The sequence below is a fragment of the Chinchilla lanigera genome, unplaced genomic scaffold (assembly GCF_000276665.1).
Source record: "Chinchilla lanigera isolate Chin_1 unplaced genomic scaffold, ChiLan1.0 scaffold00106, whole genome shotgun sequence".
Taxonomy (NCBI): Eukaryota; Metazoa; Chordata; class Mammalia; order Rodentia; family Chinchillidae; genus Chinchilla; species Chinchilla lanigera.
This window is the reverse complement of record NW_004955507.1, coordinates 2,430,387-2,448,572: the sequence shown is the minus strand read 5'-3', so window position 1 is coordinate 2,448,572 and position 18,186 is coordinate 2,430,387. Positions and strand designations below refer to the sequence as shown.

The 18,186-nt window shown below is 41.3% G+C and overlaps 1 protein-coding gene across 3 annotated transcripts in view; it reads left to right on the top strand.

Moving 5' to 3' along the window:
* Window positions 1-18,186, top strand: part of Blnk (B-cell linker) — a 67,768-nt gene that overhangs the window by 17,889 nt on the left and 31,693 nt on the right. For 2 of the 3 annotated variants that reach the window (XM_005407570.2, XM_013506236.1), the window contains exons 2-5: window positions 3,816-3,881; window positions 6,982-7,031; window positions 14,919-14,959; window positions 17,246-17,402. In XM_005407570.2, the coding sequence (XP_005407627.1) occupies window positions 3,816-3,881; window positions 6,982-7,031; window positions 14,919-14,959; window positions 17,246-17,402 (314 nt within the window). The remainder of the gene's footprint in view (window positions 1-3,815; window positions 3,882-6,981; window positions 7,032-14,918; window positions 14,960-17,245; window positions 17,403-18,186) is intronic. The other variant, XM_013506235.1, reaches the window with a different exon arrangement.

Sequence of the window (18,186 nt, the reverse complement as noted above, 5' to 3'; positions counted from 1 at the left end):
GGAAGTGAAGGCACAGGAAGGAAGTTAGAGTGCCCCCTCTGTCCCTGTCCCCAGGCCCAAGTCTCCTGTTTCAAGGCTTCCAGAAGTTCAGCATTCAGCATTCATCCTTACATGCTGCTTCTTGCTTTTGCTGGAGACCTCAGTTCTGGTGTTGTCTCCTTTGTCTCCTTTGTCTCCTTCTTTGAGCTTAGGAAGGGATCCTGACACTTTACCATTTCTTGACACAGCTCTCTGCAACAGAATTTCAGCTATATAAAAGCTTCTCAGTTTACAGAGGCAAGAAAGATACATTTAAGGGCTAAGAATGGTGCATGCATATGACAATTTTGAAAATATACAAAAGGGGTTTGAATGAACAGTATATTATATGACCCTCCAAAAACTCAGGAAACAGAGCAAAAATAGATAAATGAGGTTACATCACTCCAAAAAGCTACACAGCAAGGGAGACAGTCAACCAAACAAATAGGCAACCTGTGGAATGGGGGAAAATATTTGCCCCTGCAGAATGGGAGAAAATAGTTGCAAACTATACATACAGAAAATAGCTCATATCCAAAATGTAAAAAGAACGCAATAGCAAAAAAGTTAATAAGCCAATTTTATTTTAAAGAGAAAAAAACAATAAGATTGATACAGAATTTCAAAACAAGATGATAGGAAAATTAACAATGGTTATATTGCATATTGTTATCTTCAAAGTAGTTGCCCAGGTTACCAGATATAGGCGTGAAAAATTGATCAAACAATATAAACACTAACTGTTCCTTTCAATGAACTAATAGAAATTATAGTACAATTATCCAAGCTATCTTATGTATGTATATGTATATATTTTTCCCTTCCTTCTTTTCTCCTTTCCCCCATCCCAGTTATTCTTTCCTTTTGAGCAGTTTCTTTCCCTTTCACAACATCTATCATACATTTTGGATCTTATTTACTCTTTCAGTTTCTTACACTAGGGAAACAATATTATGTTTGCACATGCAAGTCTGATTTATTTCACTTATGATTATGGTCTCTAGTTGCATCCATTTACCTATAAAATCCTCAAGTTTATCTTTCTTTATAGCTGAATAATACTCCATTGTATAAAAATGCCACATCTTTTTTATCCATTCTTCAGGTGATGGGCATTTGGGTTGTTTCCAAGATTTAGCTATTACAAATTGTGCTGCTATAAATATGGGTGCACATATATCACTGTGGTACAATGTTTTAAATTCTTCTGGAAAAATATCCAGAAAGGGAATAGCTGGATCGAATGGGACCTCTATTCCTAGTATTCTGAGGCATCTCCACAGTGACTTCCACAGTGGTTGCACCAGAAGCCACTTTTAAAGTGAGCAATAAAGTGGAGCATGATGGAACACGCCTGTGACCCCAGCACTTGGGAGGCTGATTTTGGAGAATCATGAGTTCAAGTCGAGCCTGGAATACATAGTGAGTGCAAGACCAGTCTGGACTGCATAGCAAGACCCCGTCTCAAAAATAAAATAATTATAATTAAAATGGACATAAATCTAATTAAACTTTTGTCAAAAGAAGACATGCAACTGGTCAATGAGTACATCAAAAAGAAAAAGCTCAACATCAGTAATCAGCATGGAAATGAAAATCAAAACCACAATGAGATAACTCCTCATTCTGAATGCTTACTATTAAAAAGACAAAATATAACAAGTACTGGCAAGGGTATAGAGAAAAGGGAACCTATAGGCACTGCTGGTGGGAATGTAAATTAGTACAGCTACTACAGAAAGCAGTATGGAAATTTCTCAAAAACTTGAAAATAGCCTGTCATGGTAGTGCATGCCTGTAATTCCAGTTACTCAGGAGGCTGAAGCAGGAGGATTACAAATAAAGGTCTGCCCAGGCAATTTAGCAAGACCCTGTCTTAAAATAAAAAGGTCTGGGGATGAAGCTCATCCACGAGGCCTTTGTTCAATCTTCGGTCCCAAATTTTTTTTAAAAGATAGAAATCTATCAGTCCTACTACTGAGTATATACCCAAAGGAAGTAAAATCAGTATGTCAAAGAGACATCTGCGCTGTCATGTTTATTGTGGCACTATTCATAAAAGCTAAGCAATGGAAACAACCTAAGTGTCCATAAACTGACGAATGGATAAAGAAATTGTACATATGTACAGTGGAACACTATTCAGCCATAGAAAGGGACGTTCTGTCATTTGTAACAGCATGAGTGGATGGGAGATCATTATGTTAAGACTAATAAGCCAGGCACAAAAAGACAAATACCGCATGATCTTGTTCATATGTGGAATCTAAAAAAGTTGATCTTGTAGAAGTTGAGAGTAGAATAGTGGTTACCAGAGGCTGGGATGTACCACAGTGGTGAGGCTCTGGGTCTAACCTCCAGTACCACCCAAAATAAACATGGGAAATATTAAGTGTGAAAATATAAATATCTTATATATATACATATACAAAATAAACGCACAAGTATGAAGAGGGAAATGCAGATTACAAAATGTGCAGAATGATCTTAATTGTATAAACTCTATACATCTTACCCATGGGGAGCACAAACTTGGAAGACTGTTCAATTCAATGTTCATAGTGGAGTTTGGAATTAAGAGTGACATTTCCAGTATTATTCCCAAATGTAATTACACATTTCTACTATACCATTTCATACAAAATCATTTCCTCTAAAAGTCCCCTGTTCTCCGCCCTATTCACGGCTCCTTCCCTACCCTCAAACTTTTAAAAATCATGGATCTTTTACTATCTTCACAGTTTTGCCTTTTCCAAAATGTTGTGCACGTAGTTGGGATCATACAGTATGGAGTCCTTTTAAATTAGTTCTTGTACTTACCATATATCACATTCTTTTTTTATATACCCCATTCCTTAAAAGGATAGTTATAAAATTAAATGCTGTGTAACCTCTTTGACCAGCAACCATTTACCTGTAACTGAAAAGAAAGTAGAAAGAAAAGAAAAAGAAGAAAGTTTAAAAAGTCATGTTATGTTATGTTATTTATTTATTGTCATTCAAATTACATTGCCCAAAGCCTCTACACTGGGTTGGGTTTAGAGCCTCGAATTAAGAATGGCAAAACCACCCTGGCAGGGGCTCTCAGCGCTAAGTACAAGCAGTGTCTTCTGCCGTTTTGTGCAATTTGGGGGGCAGGTTGTACCTGCAGACCCTTCATCTCCATCTGCAGGTTTTGAAAACTCTGCCCCGCAAAGAACATGTGATTATAAAATAAGTTAAATATTCCAGCATAGAGTAGTTTAAATTCACCTAGAGAAAAGTTATAAAGGAGCACCCATCTAGTAAAGCACACACCCACATTACGTTGTCAGACTGACCACTTAGTTTACTTATCTAAAACTTTGTCCTTGGTTAATAAGGACTTTTGCTTTCCCCAAGAGGATATTTGCTTTTCCTGGGCACAACTGAAAAGCTACAGTGGAAAAGGTGTGATCTATCACTGTCCAGCGCTGCCAAAGGATGATCTCTGATCAGTGTCAGCACCACTTCTTAGCATGCAGACTTCAGACCTACCCAGTCAGAAACAAGGGCGGGGCGCAGGTGCTGAGGTTTCAGCAGCCTCCCAGAGACCCAGCAGTTAAGTGTGAGAAACTGTCGGATTCTGAAGTTTCTCTGAAGGCAAAAAAACAATGGTAATTTTCAAGTGGTCAACTTAAGCACAATATAATTGACGCTATCCCAGGGCTTTGTTATAGGGATTTTTTCCCCTACTGTGTTGTGTTAAAAAAGAATGAAAAACTTTTTTAAAAGTCTAGTTATTAATATTTTACATTTAATTTTGTTTCTTACAGGCAACTTCAAAAGATGGTCAGTGATATTAAGAACAATGAAGGTGGAATAATGAACAAAATAAAAAAGTAAGTTAGTCTCTATTCACACACTTATTTATATAAAATAAGTCAGCCTGTGCCAAGTAGGGGAACAGGGAGCTACACAGCCTGCTCAGCACATCATCCTTTCTTACCTCGTTGTGGGCCACGTGGTTAGGTCCACAAGCCAGGAGAGTTGACAGCACTCGGGTAACTTGGGGTTTCCTTCTCATCAGAAGAGATGTTTACCTGTTGAGAGTGCTAACAGATGTCAAAGCAAGACACACCTGGAGAAATCCAAAGCAGTTGTGAAACAGCCCTAGCATCTTTGGGATGCTATATGTGTTACATAAATTTTGCTTTTTTTTTTTTTTTGTGATGCTAGTAATTGAATTTAGGACTTTTATAAGCCTTCTTTTCTTTTCTTTGATTTTCCCTTCCTTTCCTTTCTTTGCTTTTTTTTTTTTTTAAATTACCGCACTGGGATTGAATTTGTGATCCTCCTGCCTTGGCCTCCTGGAGTGCTGTTCTCAGGCATGTACCACCATACCAGGCTGATTTCTACTTTTTAAATTATTGCCTTACAATATGCTTTTAACAAGCAGTTGGAGAAGAAAAGCTAAAATCCTAAATCCTTTTGTATAGCAAAAACCCTTCAGCTTTACAAAAAAGATGAAAGAAGAGGATGAGGAGAAGGAGGAGAAGGAAGAAACGAATAGAAACTGTACATATCTTCTTTTCCCACTCAATACCTGAGGCGAGTGGAGTGGAGAAATGGCATTTCATTAATTTGTATTTTTAAATGAAAGTAATACAGGAGGAAAAAAGCAAGAAATTCAGAATTGTATGGAATAAAATTACCCATTTCCTCATGTCCCCACCCTAAACCACTATCTAGAAATACATATTGTCATGAGTAAGTTCAGTTATGTCCACACCATGTGTATGTATACTCAGTCTGTACATATTTTTATCATGACATCATACTTACTACATGTACAATTCTATCAAATTGTTTTGTTGGTTTTACTTAATGTTATATCATGGACACCTTAATTATTATGCAAAAGTAAACATACTCTTCATTGAATAGCTGATTAATATATTGTCTACTATAAGTGTGTTATTAAATGAAACAACTATATATTGGGAGACATTTTTAAGGGGGAGAGTGTAAGTTTTTGGAGGTGATTTGATCACATCAAATTGAAATTCTTTAGATATTTCTTTTTGTTTAACTATCACAAATAAGACTTCAATAAATATTTTTTGCAAGTTTAGAGTATAATAGCAGGGCAACTGCCTGAAATGATGCTTTTTTGTAAAGTGGAATTGTTGAGTGGAAAGAACTGTGCCTTTACATTTTTTATTGCTATTACCAAATTCCCACTCCCAAAATTTTGTGCTATCGTCAGTGCAGAAAGTGTCTTCATTCTTTTTGATCTTTGCTAAACTTAAAAGTAAATAATCCCTTCTGGTGGTGTGTTAAGACCATAACATGTAAAGGAATGTCAGAGTTTATCAGTGATCATCAGAAAGCAGTTTAAAGGGTGTTCTGCTCATGGGCCAGTGGGCCTCTTACAGAAGAGAATTTGTCTTCGCAGTCTGTCCCATGACTAGCTTAGAGGCATGTGATTATTTCCACTTATTCTTTCACATATATACAGAATCCCATACTCCATGAGCAAGCCCTGCAAGTCATTGTTACAATCACTAGCAAGTCTAGAATAATTACTTCAAAATTTTCAGACTTACAACATCCCACAAAAGATTTCTCTGTTCCATAGTTAGTCATGCTACAGCAGCCAATTTCTTCTGATAGTTTCTATTTCAAACATTTTTCCCATTGTCCCTGAGAGAACTTTTTTACTTGACAAATCATACTTTTTCTTAGCTTGGAAAATATGGCCACTGTGGTTATTACCCTGGACAAAATCGAGGGCTTCTTGGACCAAAATGACCTGCAGGAAAGTTCTCACTGAAGGCCAGGCAGCAGGTGTTCCCTTGAAAAAGGAAGCACAGCTGAACACACCGGTCGGCTCCTTTACTGAAGACTGTGACAGAGCTGTCACGGGTCTGTGGCCCCACAAGCACAGTGCGGGGGGTTGGTGTGTAGCGGCCGCTGCCAGGTAAAATTCAAACCACATCTTTTATTCCTGCCCTGTGTTCGGTGGCCAACAACCTTTTCTGAGTTTGTCCTTTGTTTCAGGATGATTAGACTGTGTTAAAATCCCCTTTCTTTTCTTTAAGGTAATGATCCAGTGCTGGACAGTAGCTGGCTTGTGTATTTTTATTGTTACTGTTCCATGAACCAACCCAAGTAACAAACCCACTTTTGTGTGATTTTTTTCCCCTACAGTACCTTGGGCAATCTTTCTGTCTGTAAGTTAATATCTTTCCCAGAACAACCTGTTGACTAGTGATGAGGAAACAAAAAGAGTTTCTATACTAATACAACTTTTTTTTTGTGAAATTATAATTCTACTTTGTAAAGTGTTAAAAATCAACATTTAAAAGAAGTGAAATAAGTTTTACATGTAATGACATACATTGCTTGTATTAAAGGATATAATATTTTAGTAAATAAAGCCTACTGGATATGTTTTATTTTTATATGTTTTAAATTTCATTAAGCAGATCACTCTTAAGTACAATGAATATTAATAAAATACTAATTTACTTTAAACTTATACCTTGAGACACTCAGCATTCACTCCTTATGTTTTTAAATGGTATAAAAATAATTTCAGTTAATCTACAACCAAAGCTCTTATTATAATTTTTGACCTATTTTTAAAAATACTTATAAACTATTTATAGTTCATCTTTTTTTAACCTTTCTGTCAATCAACCGACACTTACCTGTGGGCCTCTGGACTCGGTGCTTAGTAGCACTCTGAGGTCTCAGAGATTATTTGCCTTTGCCAAGGCGTAGCTACGTCGTGCACTGGGGAGATGGGGAGGGAGGGGAGATCCCTCACTAATGGCCTTACTGCATTTAACATATACTAAATCCTTCAAAGTGATGGTCCCAAATGAAGCCTTTATTCTGTTAAACTGCTGTGCTCTCTAGGCTATGGGCTTATGTTATGGGCCTTGGCTCCAGCTGTCCTATTCACTGACTCTTGGTCATCTGGTTCTTTTCTAGGTTAAAAGGCAAAACACCTCCAAGTGTTCCTCGAAGGGACTATGCTTTAGGTAAGAGTATTCTAAAATACTTTAACTGACTTTTGATTAAATATTCATGTTTATTTGTTGGAAGGGGAAGTGTATTCTACTCATTGAAAACAAAAGATGCTTATTTAACTTCAAGAATGACTGAATCCATCAGGCATTTGACTGTAGTGGAGATGAAATCATCCATGCATCCATCCATTCATCCATCCACCCATCCACCCATCCACCCATCCATCCATCTGTCCATCTGCCCATTCATCTGTCTATCCACACACAGCTACTTATCAAACATTTATTAAGCATCTTCCAGGTGCCAGACATAAAAATCTGAAGCAGAAATGTAGTGCTAAACAAGTTAGATAGTCTCCATGTTCACAGAATTTATAATCTGAAGAGGTAGATGATGTGAGAAGCAATTATATATAATTCTAAGGAAAGGAAAAACACAAAGTCCTATGGAAGTTCATAGCAGCACCACCTAATCTAATCTGAGGCATGTGGGGAAGGGAAGATTTTTTTCCTTAGTGGAAAGCTGGTTAAATGCACACTTGAAGGTTGTTGAAGCAGCCTGGGATAAGTTATTGAGTACATGGTTACTCAGTACCCTGTGAGTTGTCTGTATCTCCATTTCCATTAGAATCAACTTTGGCAGAAGAAGGGTTGGTCTTGAGAGTGGTACTGTATATGGCAGTAGTGAGCAAAGTCAAACATCCAACACACTTTCTTTTTGTAGACTAGATGGGAGGATGGATCTAAATCTTATTCTACAATATTAAGTATAAAGATTGTCCAAACATGGACAGGCCTAGTCAGTTCTTGTTGAAAACTACAAGGCTACAGATATCATTGATGATTCCTCTCTCCAGGGCAACAGCTAAAACTAAATTGTAACCTTAAATAGTGATTTTTATTTTATTTCATTTTTCTGTCAAGATAGTACTAAGTCAGATACTTAGGCCCTCTTGGGCACTGAAGGAATCTTATCAGGCTGGGAAATGTTGACCAGTGCACCCAAATCTGGGCCCTGATCCACTGAACCACTTACCCCGACTTAGTAGGCCACAGAATAGTCATTGCCCGCATCCTGCCGATCAGTCAGCAGGTTTAGACAGTTGGTCAGGGGCTTCCTGTGCAGTTTGGAACTATGAAAGAGGGATCCTGGCCTGGGCTTTAAAATCTACTTAATCCATAAGTTAAGGAATCTCCTTAATTAAGTTAGAACAAAGGAATCCTATTGACTCGTCTCTTAAATGTTTCTGAAGTATCTTTCTGCCTCTCATAGCCACAGCTCAGGTTCTTGTCATCTCTTAAGGTACCAGCCTCTTAGAAGTCCCCTTAATTCTTATTTTTAGCATATATTAGGTGTACAGAATAGTGGGTTCTGTTTTGGCATGTTCTCACACGTATATATAACATGCTTGGCTAATTTCCCCTTCCGATTAACCCTCGTACCCTCCCCCACTTCTCTTAACTCCCACCCTCTTCTTTAACAGTGTCCCTTCTCCTTTCGGGTCATCTCTCTTTTTAAAATTTTTCCTAGATTCTTCCTATAGAGAAAACATGCAATATTTGACTTTCTGAGTCTAACTTATTGCACTTAGTGTGCTGATCTCTAGTTACATCCATTTTCCTACAAATGATATGATTTTGATCTTTTTTAATTCCATGTCTCCTTAATTCCAAGTTCCAATTCTCATCCTGCACCAGAGATTCCTTCTGAAATACAATTATTTTCATGTCACACCTTTAAATGTTTTCACTCCTCTACATCAACAATAAAGAGGAATTGCAAGTCACTGAGTCTGATTACCAAGTCCTTTGAAGCTAAGCAGTAACTAGCTGGGTGACTTTGGCCGTATCACTCTCCTCACTTCATCTTTTTACTTTTTATTTCTATGTTATGATGCATTCCTGATGGAGGCAGCACAGAATGACTTCATTCCTCCTGGGGAGTTGGTACAGGTACATAGCACGTCCCTTTTTTCTTTTTAAGGGACGTTCTTATGTAGTATTCCTTAATAGCAAAAACTGAAAACAGTCTTAAATGTCCATCACAAGAGAAATGGGAAGTAAAATGTAGATTCACATGATGTCAGTTAATCACAATTACAGAGGATAGATTAACTTATACTTAAGCAACATGCACAGATCTCAAAAAATTATTCAGTCAAGAAAGCAAATTGGAGAATTCTGTATAACATTTTCATTCAACACAAAACATTCTCAGTGAATTCATGTATGTATGTAAGACTATTAAACCAAAGTCTAGATGGAAGTACAATAAACATAACAGCAGTTAAAAGGGGAAGGAGCAGGAGGGGGAGCAGCTGGGAGTTGAATGACGCTATCATTATGTATAACAACATAACTTCTTAAAGAGGTGGATTCATGCATTACTTGAATAATCAGAACTTTTTGGGGGGCAGTTCTGGGGGTGGAACCCAGGGCCTTGTGCATGCTAAGCACGTGCTCTATCAGCAAGTACATAGCACATCTTAATTCTTTTCTCATCCCCTTCCCTTCCTTTCTCACTCCATGTCTTGGTCTCCTTCCCTTTTGCAAAAGATCTATCTTTGTAATTTAGGCACTGACACAAACAATCTCTTAGGTTTCCTCCAGTGCCAGCATTCTGCACTTCTGAGGAACATAGATCTTTGGGGCCCACAGCCCATGATGAAAATGATCCTTTTCTGACATTCCCCAGCTTCAGGAATTTGCACTTTCCCATCTTCCTGGTGCTTGGAAATACTCTCTTTCTTGACCTCAGACAACTGTTCTCTCCCTGTCAAATCCTTCAAATAGTCCTGGTGTCAATACATTTATATTTAATGTGTCTGGGAACATGGAAATGAAACCCAACTTCAAAGACTCAATGACTTTGCTACACAAAGTGTGATCCTCGGGCTTGCTGCAGCAGCAGCATCTGGGAGCTTGTGGAAAATGCCAAATTTCATCTTTACAATAAAACTGGGTCACAATTAGATTCTAACAAAAGTTCCAGGGAATCCAAATGTATACTAAAGTTGAGAAACACTGCTCAAAACTTCTGTCTCTGTCCTTATTACTTCTCCTGATTTGAAAAACAAGTGGATCCTCAAATTCACTAAGGTTCCAGACTCTCTAAAATCCATCCTATTGTTTTGCCAGCAGGGCCTTGCCCAGTCTCCCTGCTTTTACACTCAATACTTGACAAAGTCACCATTACCGCCTGCCCTCCTGTCCTCTGTTGCCCTTCCTTTCCCCAGCCCTTCTTATGTCCCCTGGAGCATTGCCAGCTGCTTCCTTGTGACTTGGAGTTCCCAAGAAGCTACATGTCCGCGGCCTCAGAAGTCAGAGCCAAACCTCCGAGGTCCTAGTGCATGGAGGTCTGACTCCCACAGGCCCTCTGAGCCTGGGAGGCCTGTGGAGACTTGGGTCACTCAAAGCTCCTGCAAGTGCCTACCCATTTCCCCCAGATATCAGACATCAGAGTGGTTTGCTCTTTCCAGTCCTGGGGGCAAATGGCACCCCAAAAACCAATGAAGCCAGGAGTGGGTTGGCCTGAGTGATGATGACCTTTTGAGGGAAGAGGTTGAAAAGGGCTAATGCTGCCCGGAGGTTGGCAGCAGAGTCAGAACAGTCTCTCCCCTAGTTAGAGTGCAGGGCAAAGCTGGAGGCACATGAGTAAGGGAGGCGTGGGCCCTCAGGAAGGCAGCTTGAGCCAGTGTGCAGTCTGCGACTTCGGGCCAAATTTGCCAGGCAGGCTTCTGTGTCTGAAGCGTCAGCACTGCCTGCAGGGACTTCGTGGTCTGTCAAGCAACGTGTGCTGGCCTTAAGCAACTGGCATGGCTGGCTGTAAGAAGGGAAGGTACCCTTCCGAAAACTAAAAGAAAATCTTTTTGAAAGTTTTCACCACAAATAAATGTTAAATTTTTGAAGAAATATGTTTAACCTGACTTAAACTTTACACAAAGTAATGTTTAATTACAGTAAAGCCTGGGTTTGTGAACATGATTCATTCTGGAGACATGCTTACAACCCAAAGTGCTTGCATATCAAAGCACATTTCCCCATGAGAAATAATGGAAATCACAGGCAGTCAAAGTGTCATAGAGGCTATTGAATTTTTGGCATCATTATCCAGCACAAAACATCCTGGCCTTGTGAGCCTGATCCCCAGGATTGGGCCGAAGAGCTTTAGGTGTTAGGCTGCTGTGGCTGTTCGGGAAGCACAAGGGTAGAGGCAGAGAAGAGCGGAGAGAGAAAGGAAAATAAAACACATCTTGCATAGAGTTTTAAACTAACATTGTAATTAAATTAACCTTGTATTATAATTTTGGACAAAACTGACTGTTTTTTCCTGGGTGTGGTGGCTCATGCCTGTAATCCCAGCACTCAGGAGGCTAAGGCAGGATAACTGCCGTGATTTGAGGCCAGCCTAGGCTACAAAGGCGTTCAAAGCCAAGCTGAACTACACAGTGAAATGTCTCAAAGAGACAAAACAAACAAGTTTTTAAAAATGATCAATGTGTCTATGTGCAGACCTGAGCAGAATTTGACCTAAGAGTTAAGATAGTCAAGGGGAGGAGCCAAAATGTTAGATTAGGAGCGAGAAGCACAGGTTCAAAATGATGATTATAAAAATGATCATGAACCCAAAGAGGATACAAATAAGCAACTGAAGAAAACAAGAAAGACAGTGCAAGACAGGAAAAAAGATTTTGATAGAGTCTGAGGAAGAAAAACATAAAGAAGTCTTGGAAATGAAAAACTCAGTGAACAAAATAAAAGATTCAATGGGACGCCTCACCATCCAGCAGAAGACAGAATCTCAGGGCATGAAGATAAAATAGGAAAATGATTACATTTAGACAGAAATACAGAAAAAATAAAAATTATGAAAAATGCAAACCTTCCATGGTACAATCTTAAAAACCAAATTTAAGGGTCTTTATAATACAAGAAGGTGTCAAGACACAGACTAAAGTCATGAAAATTTTATTCAGTAAAATAAAAACAGAAAAACTCTGGACTGCACCGTTCTTCTCTTGGGTTTTATCTGCATGCTTAGTGAAGGGGTAGGTGGCTTACATGAGATTTCAGCTGTGGGAGCCAAGGCTCTTAGCCTAATTCCCCAGCCCCCACACTTTCTAGCCATGTGGCCTCAGGTAGGTTTTTCAACCTCTCTTAGTCTCTTTAACTATAAAATGGAGAGAGTAATAGCACATACATAGTGCTCTTGTAAGGATATACGTTTATAACACTTGGCCCAGCACCCAGCATGTAGGAATTGTTCAATAAATGGAGTCCATGATTATTATCCTAATTTCTATTTATCTCATTTATTGCTATATTCTTTTATTAGTTCATGGAATGCAAGTGCAAAATACCATCCAAATACAAAGATAAATAAGCCCTGCTTTTCATTCCAGAGACACACAAACTACTTAATCATAGTACAGAACAGAGAGAAGTGCATATGACATCAAGGCACCCACAGCACATCAGAAGGCCCACGATTCTAACAGGAAGTTCTGGGAAAGACTTTCTGGAGGAAGAAGTACAGGGATTTCCCAGGACAAAGGACAATGGGCTGGGGAACAGCATGACAGGAGCAGAGAATTACCAGAAGCGCACAATTGTAGTAACAAGCTGTCTGGTGTTACTGTAAATGGGCACAGAAGACTGAAGCAAGAGAAGCCAGCGGAGGGACATGGGGTGGAGGCATTTGAAGATGTGGATATAAAATCTCAAGTTTACTCCATAGGGAGTCGGTGATGATTCTTATGGAAAGGAACATGGCCCAACCTTTGTTTTAAGAAGCCAGTGAAAAACAATTGGGCAGATGAGTTGGAGAGAAGGATAACAAAGCCAGAAGGACTAGCTAGATAACCACTACAACTATCTTCACTCAGTGACTGTGAAGTAGACGCAGATTCACTAAGAAAAAGTTCAGCAAATTTATTTTACCAAGGCAGGGAGTGGTGCACACAACGGCACTGTCTAAAGGGTGGAAGCGGCCGAAACAAAAACATCATGGTAGCTGTAATACTGATCTTCAGTTATCCCCAAACCTAAAGGATTAGAAACTTATCCCCCCACTCTGCTAGATAACTATATTGGAAAGAGAAATTATTCAACCATTCTTATAATTTCTTGGAAAGCTCTAATGACCACAGTACACTGTAATTTGTTAGTATTCAACTCAAAGAATAATTTATTAAGAATTACTTTCTGCTCATATCAAAATCTGACCCATATTTAGTTAGTGAAGTAAGGCTGCTTCTTAATACCTGTCATGCTTTTCCCAAGCGAGGGCACTGCTGATGTCATTGCTTAAAATGTGACTGCTCTGAGCCAAAGATCTTTCCTGACCCCGTTTCACCTTCACAGTCCTTTGCTGGTATCTCTGTGGGACTCGTGGAGCGAGAGCCAGTGGTCTGTGTGGCAGGGGTAGAAATGGAAAAAAAGTTCTGTTGAGACTTCAGCGCCCATCCACTAGACCCTCTGTAACAAAGGCTGCCTCTGGGGGTGAAGAGGTGGCTGGGACACTCCGCAGTGCAGTGGTTGCAGCCACTCTGCCACATGGGCTTATATCTGGTTGATATTCTAGGCTTCACATAACCCAAATGTGTTTTTCAGGAGAAAGAGTCTCTTTGGCTGCCAGAATTCAGACCTATTTTGGTCTTCAAGCTCATAAGCTATTTGACAACTAAGGCTTGTCAGACCCATTTGTGTGTCTCTGTGAAGCCTCGAATAGTGTCTGCCCCCGGAACTCAGTGGGGCACACAGGGTTGGGAGTCAGAGCAGGAGCTTTGATGTTCACCTGCAGGATTCAGCTCCCAGTGCTGCCGCTTAGTACCTGACCTTGAGCACAGGACTCGTCTGCTGTGGGCCTCAGTCTTCTCACAAGGTTTTTGGGAAATCTAAATGGATGCAGAGCTCTGCTAACACTGTCTCCCATGTGAGCCATAGGATAAATTTTTAAAATAATGCCAACAACAACAAAGTCAAACTTAGAGCCTGAGAGAATCACAGAAGTGACCTCATCATTTTAAAGATCTGGAAAGTGAGACTCAGAGGTGCCTGCTATGTTATCTGTGCTCTCCGAGTAGTCAGGATCAGAGCTGAGATGAGAAGTTAAGTGCATCGGACTGTGTGTGCAGCGCTCTTTCTACCACACACCGACTCACATAGTGATTCAGAGACAGCCTTAGAAGCCACAGGCATGGATTTCAGGTCTTTGCCGCATTACTGTAAGGTTCCAGAAATGTCTTTTGACAAAGACAAACATAAGAGACAGTACTGCTTTGCCCCAACAGGACTTCACTTATTGCTTTAGGAATTAATTTTTAAAAGAAAGTCAAAAGTGAACAGACAGGTGACAGTAACAGCGGTTCAAGGCCAAGTGAACCACACCAGGAAGCCCAAAGGAAGGAAGTGTCATTCTATCCAGTGTGTCCGGTCCTGAGAACAAGGTGACAGCGGATGAAAAAAGGAAAGTGGAAGACACAAGAAAAACAGGAGAGGCAAAAGTCTGGGATCAGGGGGGTTATGGCCTCTCGGACTGCAGCCCCAAATACCGAATTCAGTCACCTTGTATTGAGCGAGAACCGAGGATGTGGCCAGGACAAATGGGCAGATACCAAACATTTTAGCAAGGATAATTAAAGGAATATCCTTCTCACATGTAATCCAAGACATGACTATAATCCCAGCACCCAAAACACGCCTATAATCCCAGCACTCAAGAGGCTGAGACAGGAGGATCATAAACTCAAGGTTAAACAAGTCATTGTGTCCTCAGTGCCTTCTAATCAAAGAATGTCCTTCTCCACAAGGAAGCCGTATGTGGGGTGGGTGTGGGCAGTCCGGAGCTGGCCAGCTGAGACTCACACTGTGCATTCTGCATCCTTCATGCCGTTCCAGAGAGCCCTGCTGATGAAGATGAACAGTGGTCAGATGACTTTGTAAGTATTTGTTCCTGGGATTGAGCAGGAAGGTACAAGGTGCCATGGGAGGCCTTTTATAGTTGAGAATGTTTCTGAACTACATCCTGGTGGTCAGCTGCATATCCCAGAGGAGACAGAGTGGACAGGACTGGGCAGACCACCTACAAGCAAAGCAGCAATAATCTTGACATGGCTGATAACCCAGCACAATCTGCATGTCAAGCTAAGAACTTTACTGCATTGCCTTATTTAATTTTTGCCACAGCCCCATGAGGTAGGTATTTGTGTCCCATCCTCAGTGCTGTGCTGGCATTCACAATACTCACCAGCAGGGCCACACAGATGTTAAAATATTTCCATATCATTTGGCAAATGCCTCTGCCTTAAACTCCGGTGCTCTATCGCCTCCTAACTCCTGTGAAAGAGCCACAAACAAACGGAGAGTTAATGCCTGGCACAGGAGGGCATCGCCAGGACCAGGCACGAGAAGTTTAGTAACTTGCACTTCCAAACTCAAGCCCAGGTCCTCAGCTCTCAGAACCAGACTCTTAACCCTGAAGTGCTTGCTGTGATCAGAACATTAGCAGAGCTCTGAGGGTCAGAGAGGGAGAGAAGGAGCTAGCAGTGATCACATTGGCAGGTGTGTACCAGAGTGAGTCGGCAATCTCCTGGAGGCAGCTCCATGATCCTCAGGGCTCCTGCAGCCACTTGTTCTTGGACTGAGTCTCATAGGGACAAGGTATCCTAAAAATCTTTTTCTTCACAATAATTATTCTTCGGTTTTACTAAATGCATCCAGAATATTAGCCTGCTCCAGTCTGAGTTTTAGATTTGAAAGACCCAAGAGGCCAACCCCACAAGGACATACCCAATTCACAGATAAGGAAACTGAGGCCAAAAGAATGGACAGGACTTTCCTACAGTTACTCAGATCTCAGTAACCAGTGGAGTGAAATAAGACATAGACCTCTAGTCCAGTGTATAGCATTGAGTTCAAGCCTAGCTCCAGGCCGTGTATGCCGCCTGGAGTTTATACGGAGTCTTAGGAGACAATAGTCCCTCCTTCAGTTGCAGAAAGAGAAAGGAAATGAAGAGATCCTGATCTCTCTGCGAGTCACTTGGGCATGAAATGCCTCTTAGAGCCCAGCAGCTGCTGATCTCCAGAAGCGCTGCAGCTGCGCTCTCTGCTGGCCACAGCTCAGGATCACAGCTGCCGCAAGGGGAAGAGCCAGGGCAGTGTGTCTCTCCGCCTCTCCATCGCTCCAGAGGCAAGAAAAGAAACTGAGCTTGTTCCTGAGTAAAAAGGGTGCATAGGGATTTAGAAAACACAAAGTAAAATCAGCCTGGAGAGGAGAGAATAGCTTGTCCTAAAGGCAAACAACCAAAGTTAAGATACTAACTAGAATAAGGATTGCGTGAACAGTCACTATTACTTTTACCTCATGAGACGGCCATCGCATGTGAGATGAAATGCAGACTTGTTTCTAAGCCTCCAGGTCATAAACTGTTATAAAACTGAAGCCCGAATGAGACAGACCAAAAAGCAAGAGCCTACCCATTCATGGGAGGCCGTGAGGGGACCGTGCATTGCAGCAGGCGGTAGGTGCAGGCAGTGGAAGCAGAGGTCAGACCTCTTATGTGCCTAGGCACAGTAATGTATGCAGGAGTGGCACATACGGAACACGCCTGGCGAACATCACAAGAAGCTCTGACACTGCATCTGGGGAGAGGAGCTGCAAGGTGGGAAGATTTCACCTTCTCACTGTTTGTGCACTTCATTTTAAAAAGAAAAGAAAACAGAATAAATTCTCAGTGAATTTCAGGTCTAGCCTTTCACCCTCAACTTACCAGCTCTGCTTATCAAAAAGCACCTCTCTCCCCTGGAAAGGTATCCCCTCTCCTCCTATTATACCAACATTTCCCTCAGCTATCAGTATTCATGAGAAATAAAACCTATTGGTTATTCTATTAATTGGATCCTTTTAATATCTTTTAAAAATACATTTTATGATCTCCTACTGTTCTTTGTCCACACACAGAGTTTCAACCACTCTTGGGGTGAAAGAGTTCACATATTCCCCCGATGCTGCCGGGGTCGAGGTAATAAACTCTGGAGGCAGGAAGGCTTGCCTCAAACTCAGGTTTTGCCTTTCTGAAGCTGCCTAACCTTGCAAAGCCGGCCTCCCCCAGTCTTGGCGTCCTGACCACAGCACTGGGGAGCTGCTCCTCCCTCCTAAGGTTGGAACTGTCCTGCCAATTAAGAGGCACAGACAGGGATGCTGAATGTGGTGTCTGTGTTTGCAGGACAGTGACTACGAAAATCCAGATGATCACTCAGACTCCGAGATGTACGTGCTGCCTGCCGAGGAGAATGGGGATGATAGCTATGAGCCACCTCCAGTCGAGCAGGAGACGAGGACGGTTCACCCAGCCCTGCCCTTCTCCAGGGGCGAGTATGTAGGTGAGGCCATCCCCAGACACGGCACACTTTGCCTTTTGGGCATACGAAGAAGGGGAGGCAAACCCACCGCTGCCCACAGCTCCTCTTCCTGGATCCGAGGTTCAGCCACTCTGAGCAAGTTACCCGGGTGCTCACAGCTAATAGGCCCCAAGTAGTAAAACTTTCCCATTCCAGGGACAAAGTGTCTTTCCTAAATTAGGAACACTGAGAACAGGCAAAGCTTAATTTAAAAATTAAATAATAAAGCACGCCCTGATGGTTGCCCTCCCCCCATTCCAACCCTCATAGTCCCACAAGAAGTCAGCCCTGAGATTGGTCTCCACTTTCCTCAGGGCTTTCTGCACATAAGGTTCTGGAACTTCTTTTAAGAATTCTTTACAGGACATTGATGACCTTCAAGAATCCCAGTGTCCACTGAGCTTCTCCCTCCTCGGCCACCAGCCTTTTGCCTACACTGCATCTAGACTGGATTTTTACCTAGGCACTGGGTGTCAGTGAGCTGTCCAGGTCTGGAGTTAGTCTCATAGGTCAAATTGACACAGCTCACGTCTCACCTTGAGGGCTGGCTGTGCCTTTTATTGTCCATCACAAAAGAATTTATGTCCTAGTTTTAGCAGGTGACTAAGTTCCGCAAAGGAAAGGAAAGCAAGTGTGTCCGTGTCGGTCAGGACGTGCTAGCATTCGTACCCAGTGTTCCTAGCGGTAAGGCCTGCATCTGTTCTCACTGCCCCTAGCTGCCTCGTTATTGAGTATTTATTGTTTCATTCCACAGTCAATCTGCTGA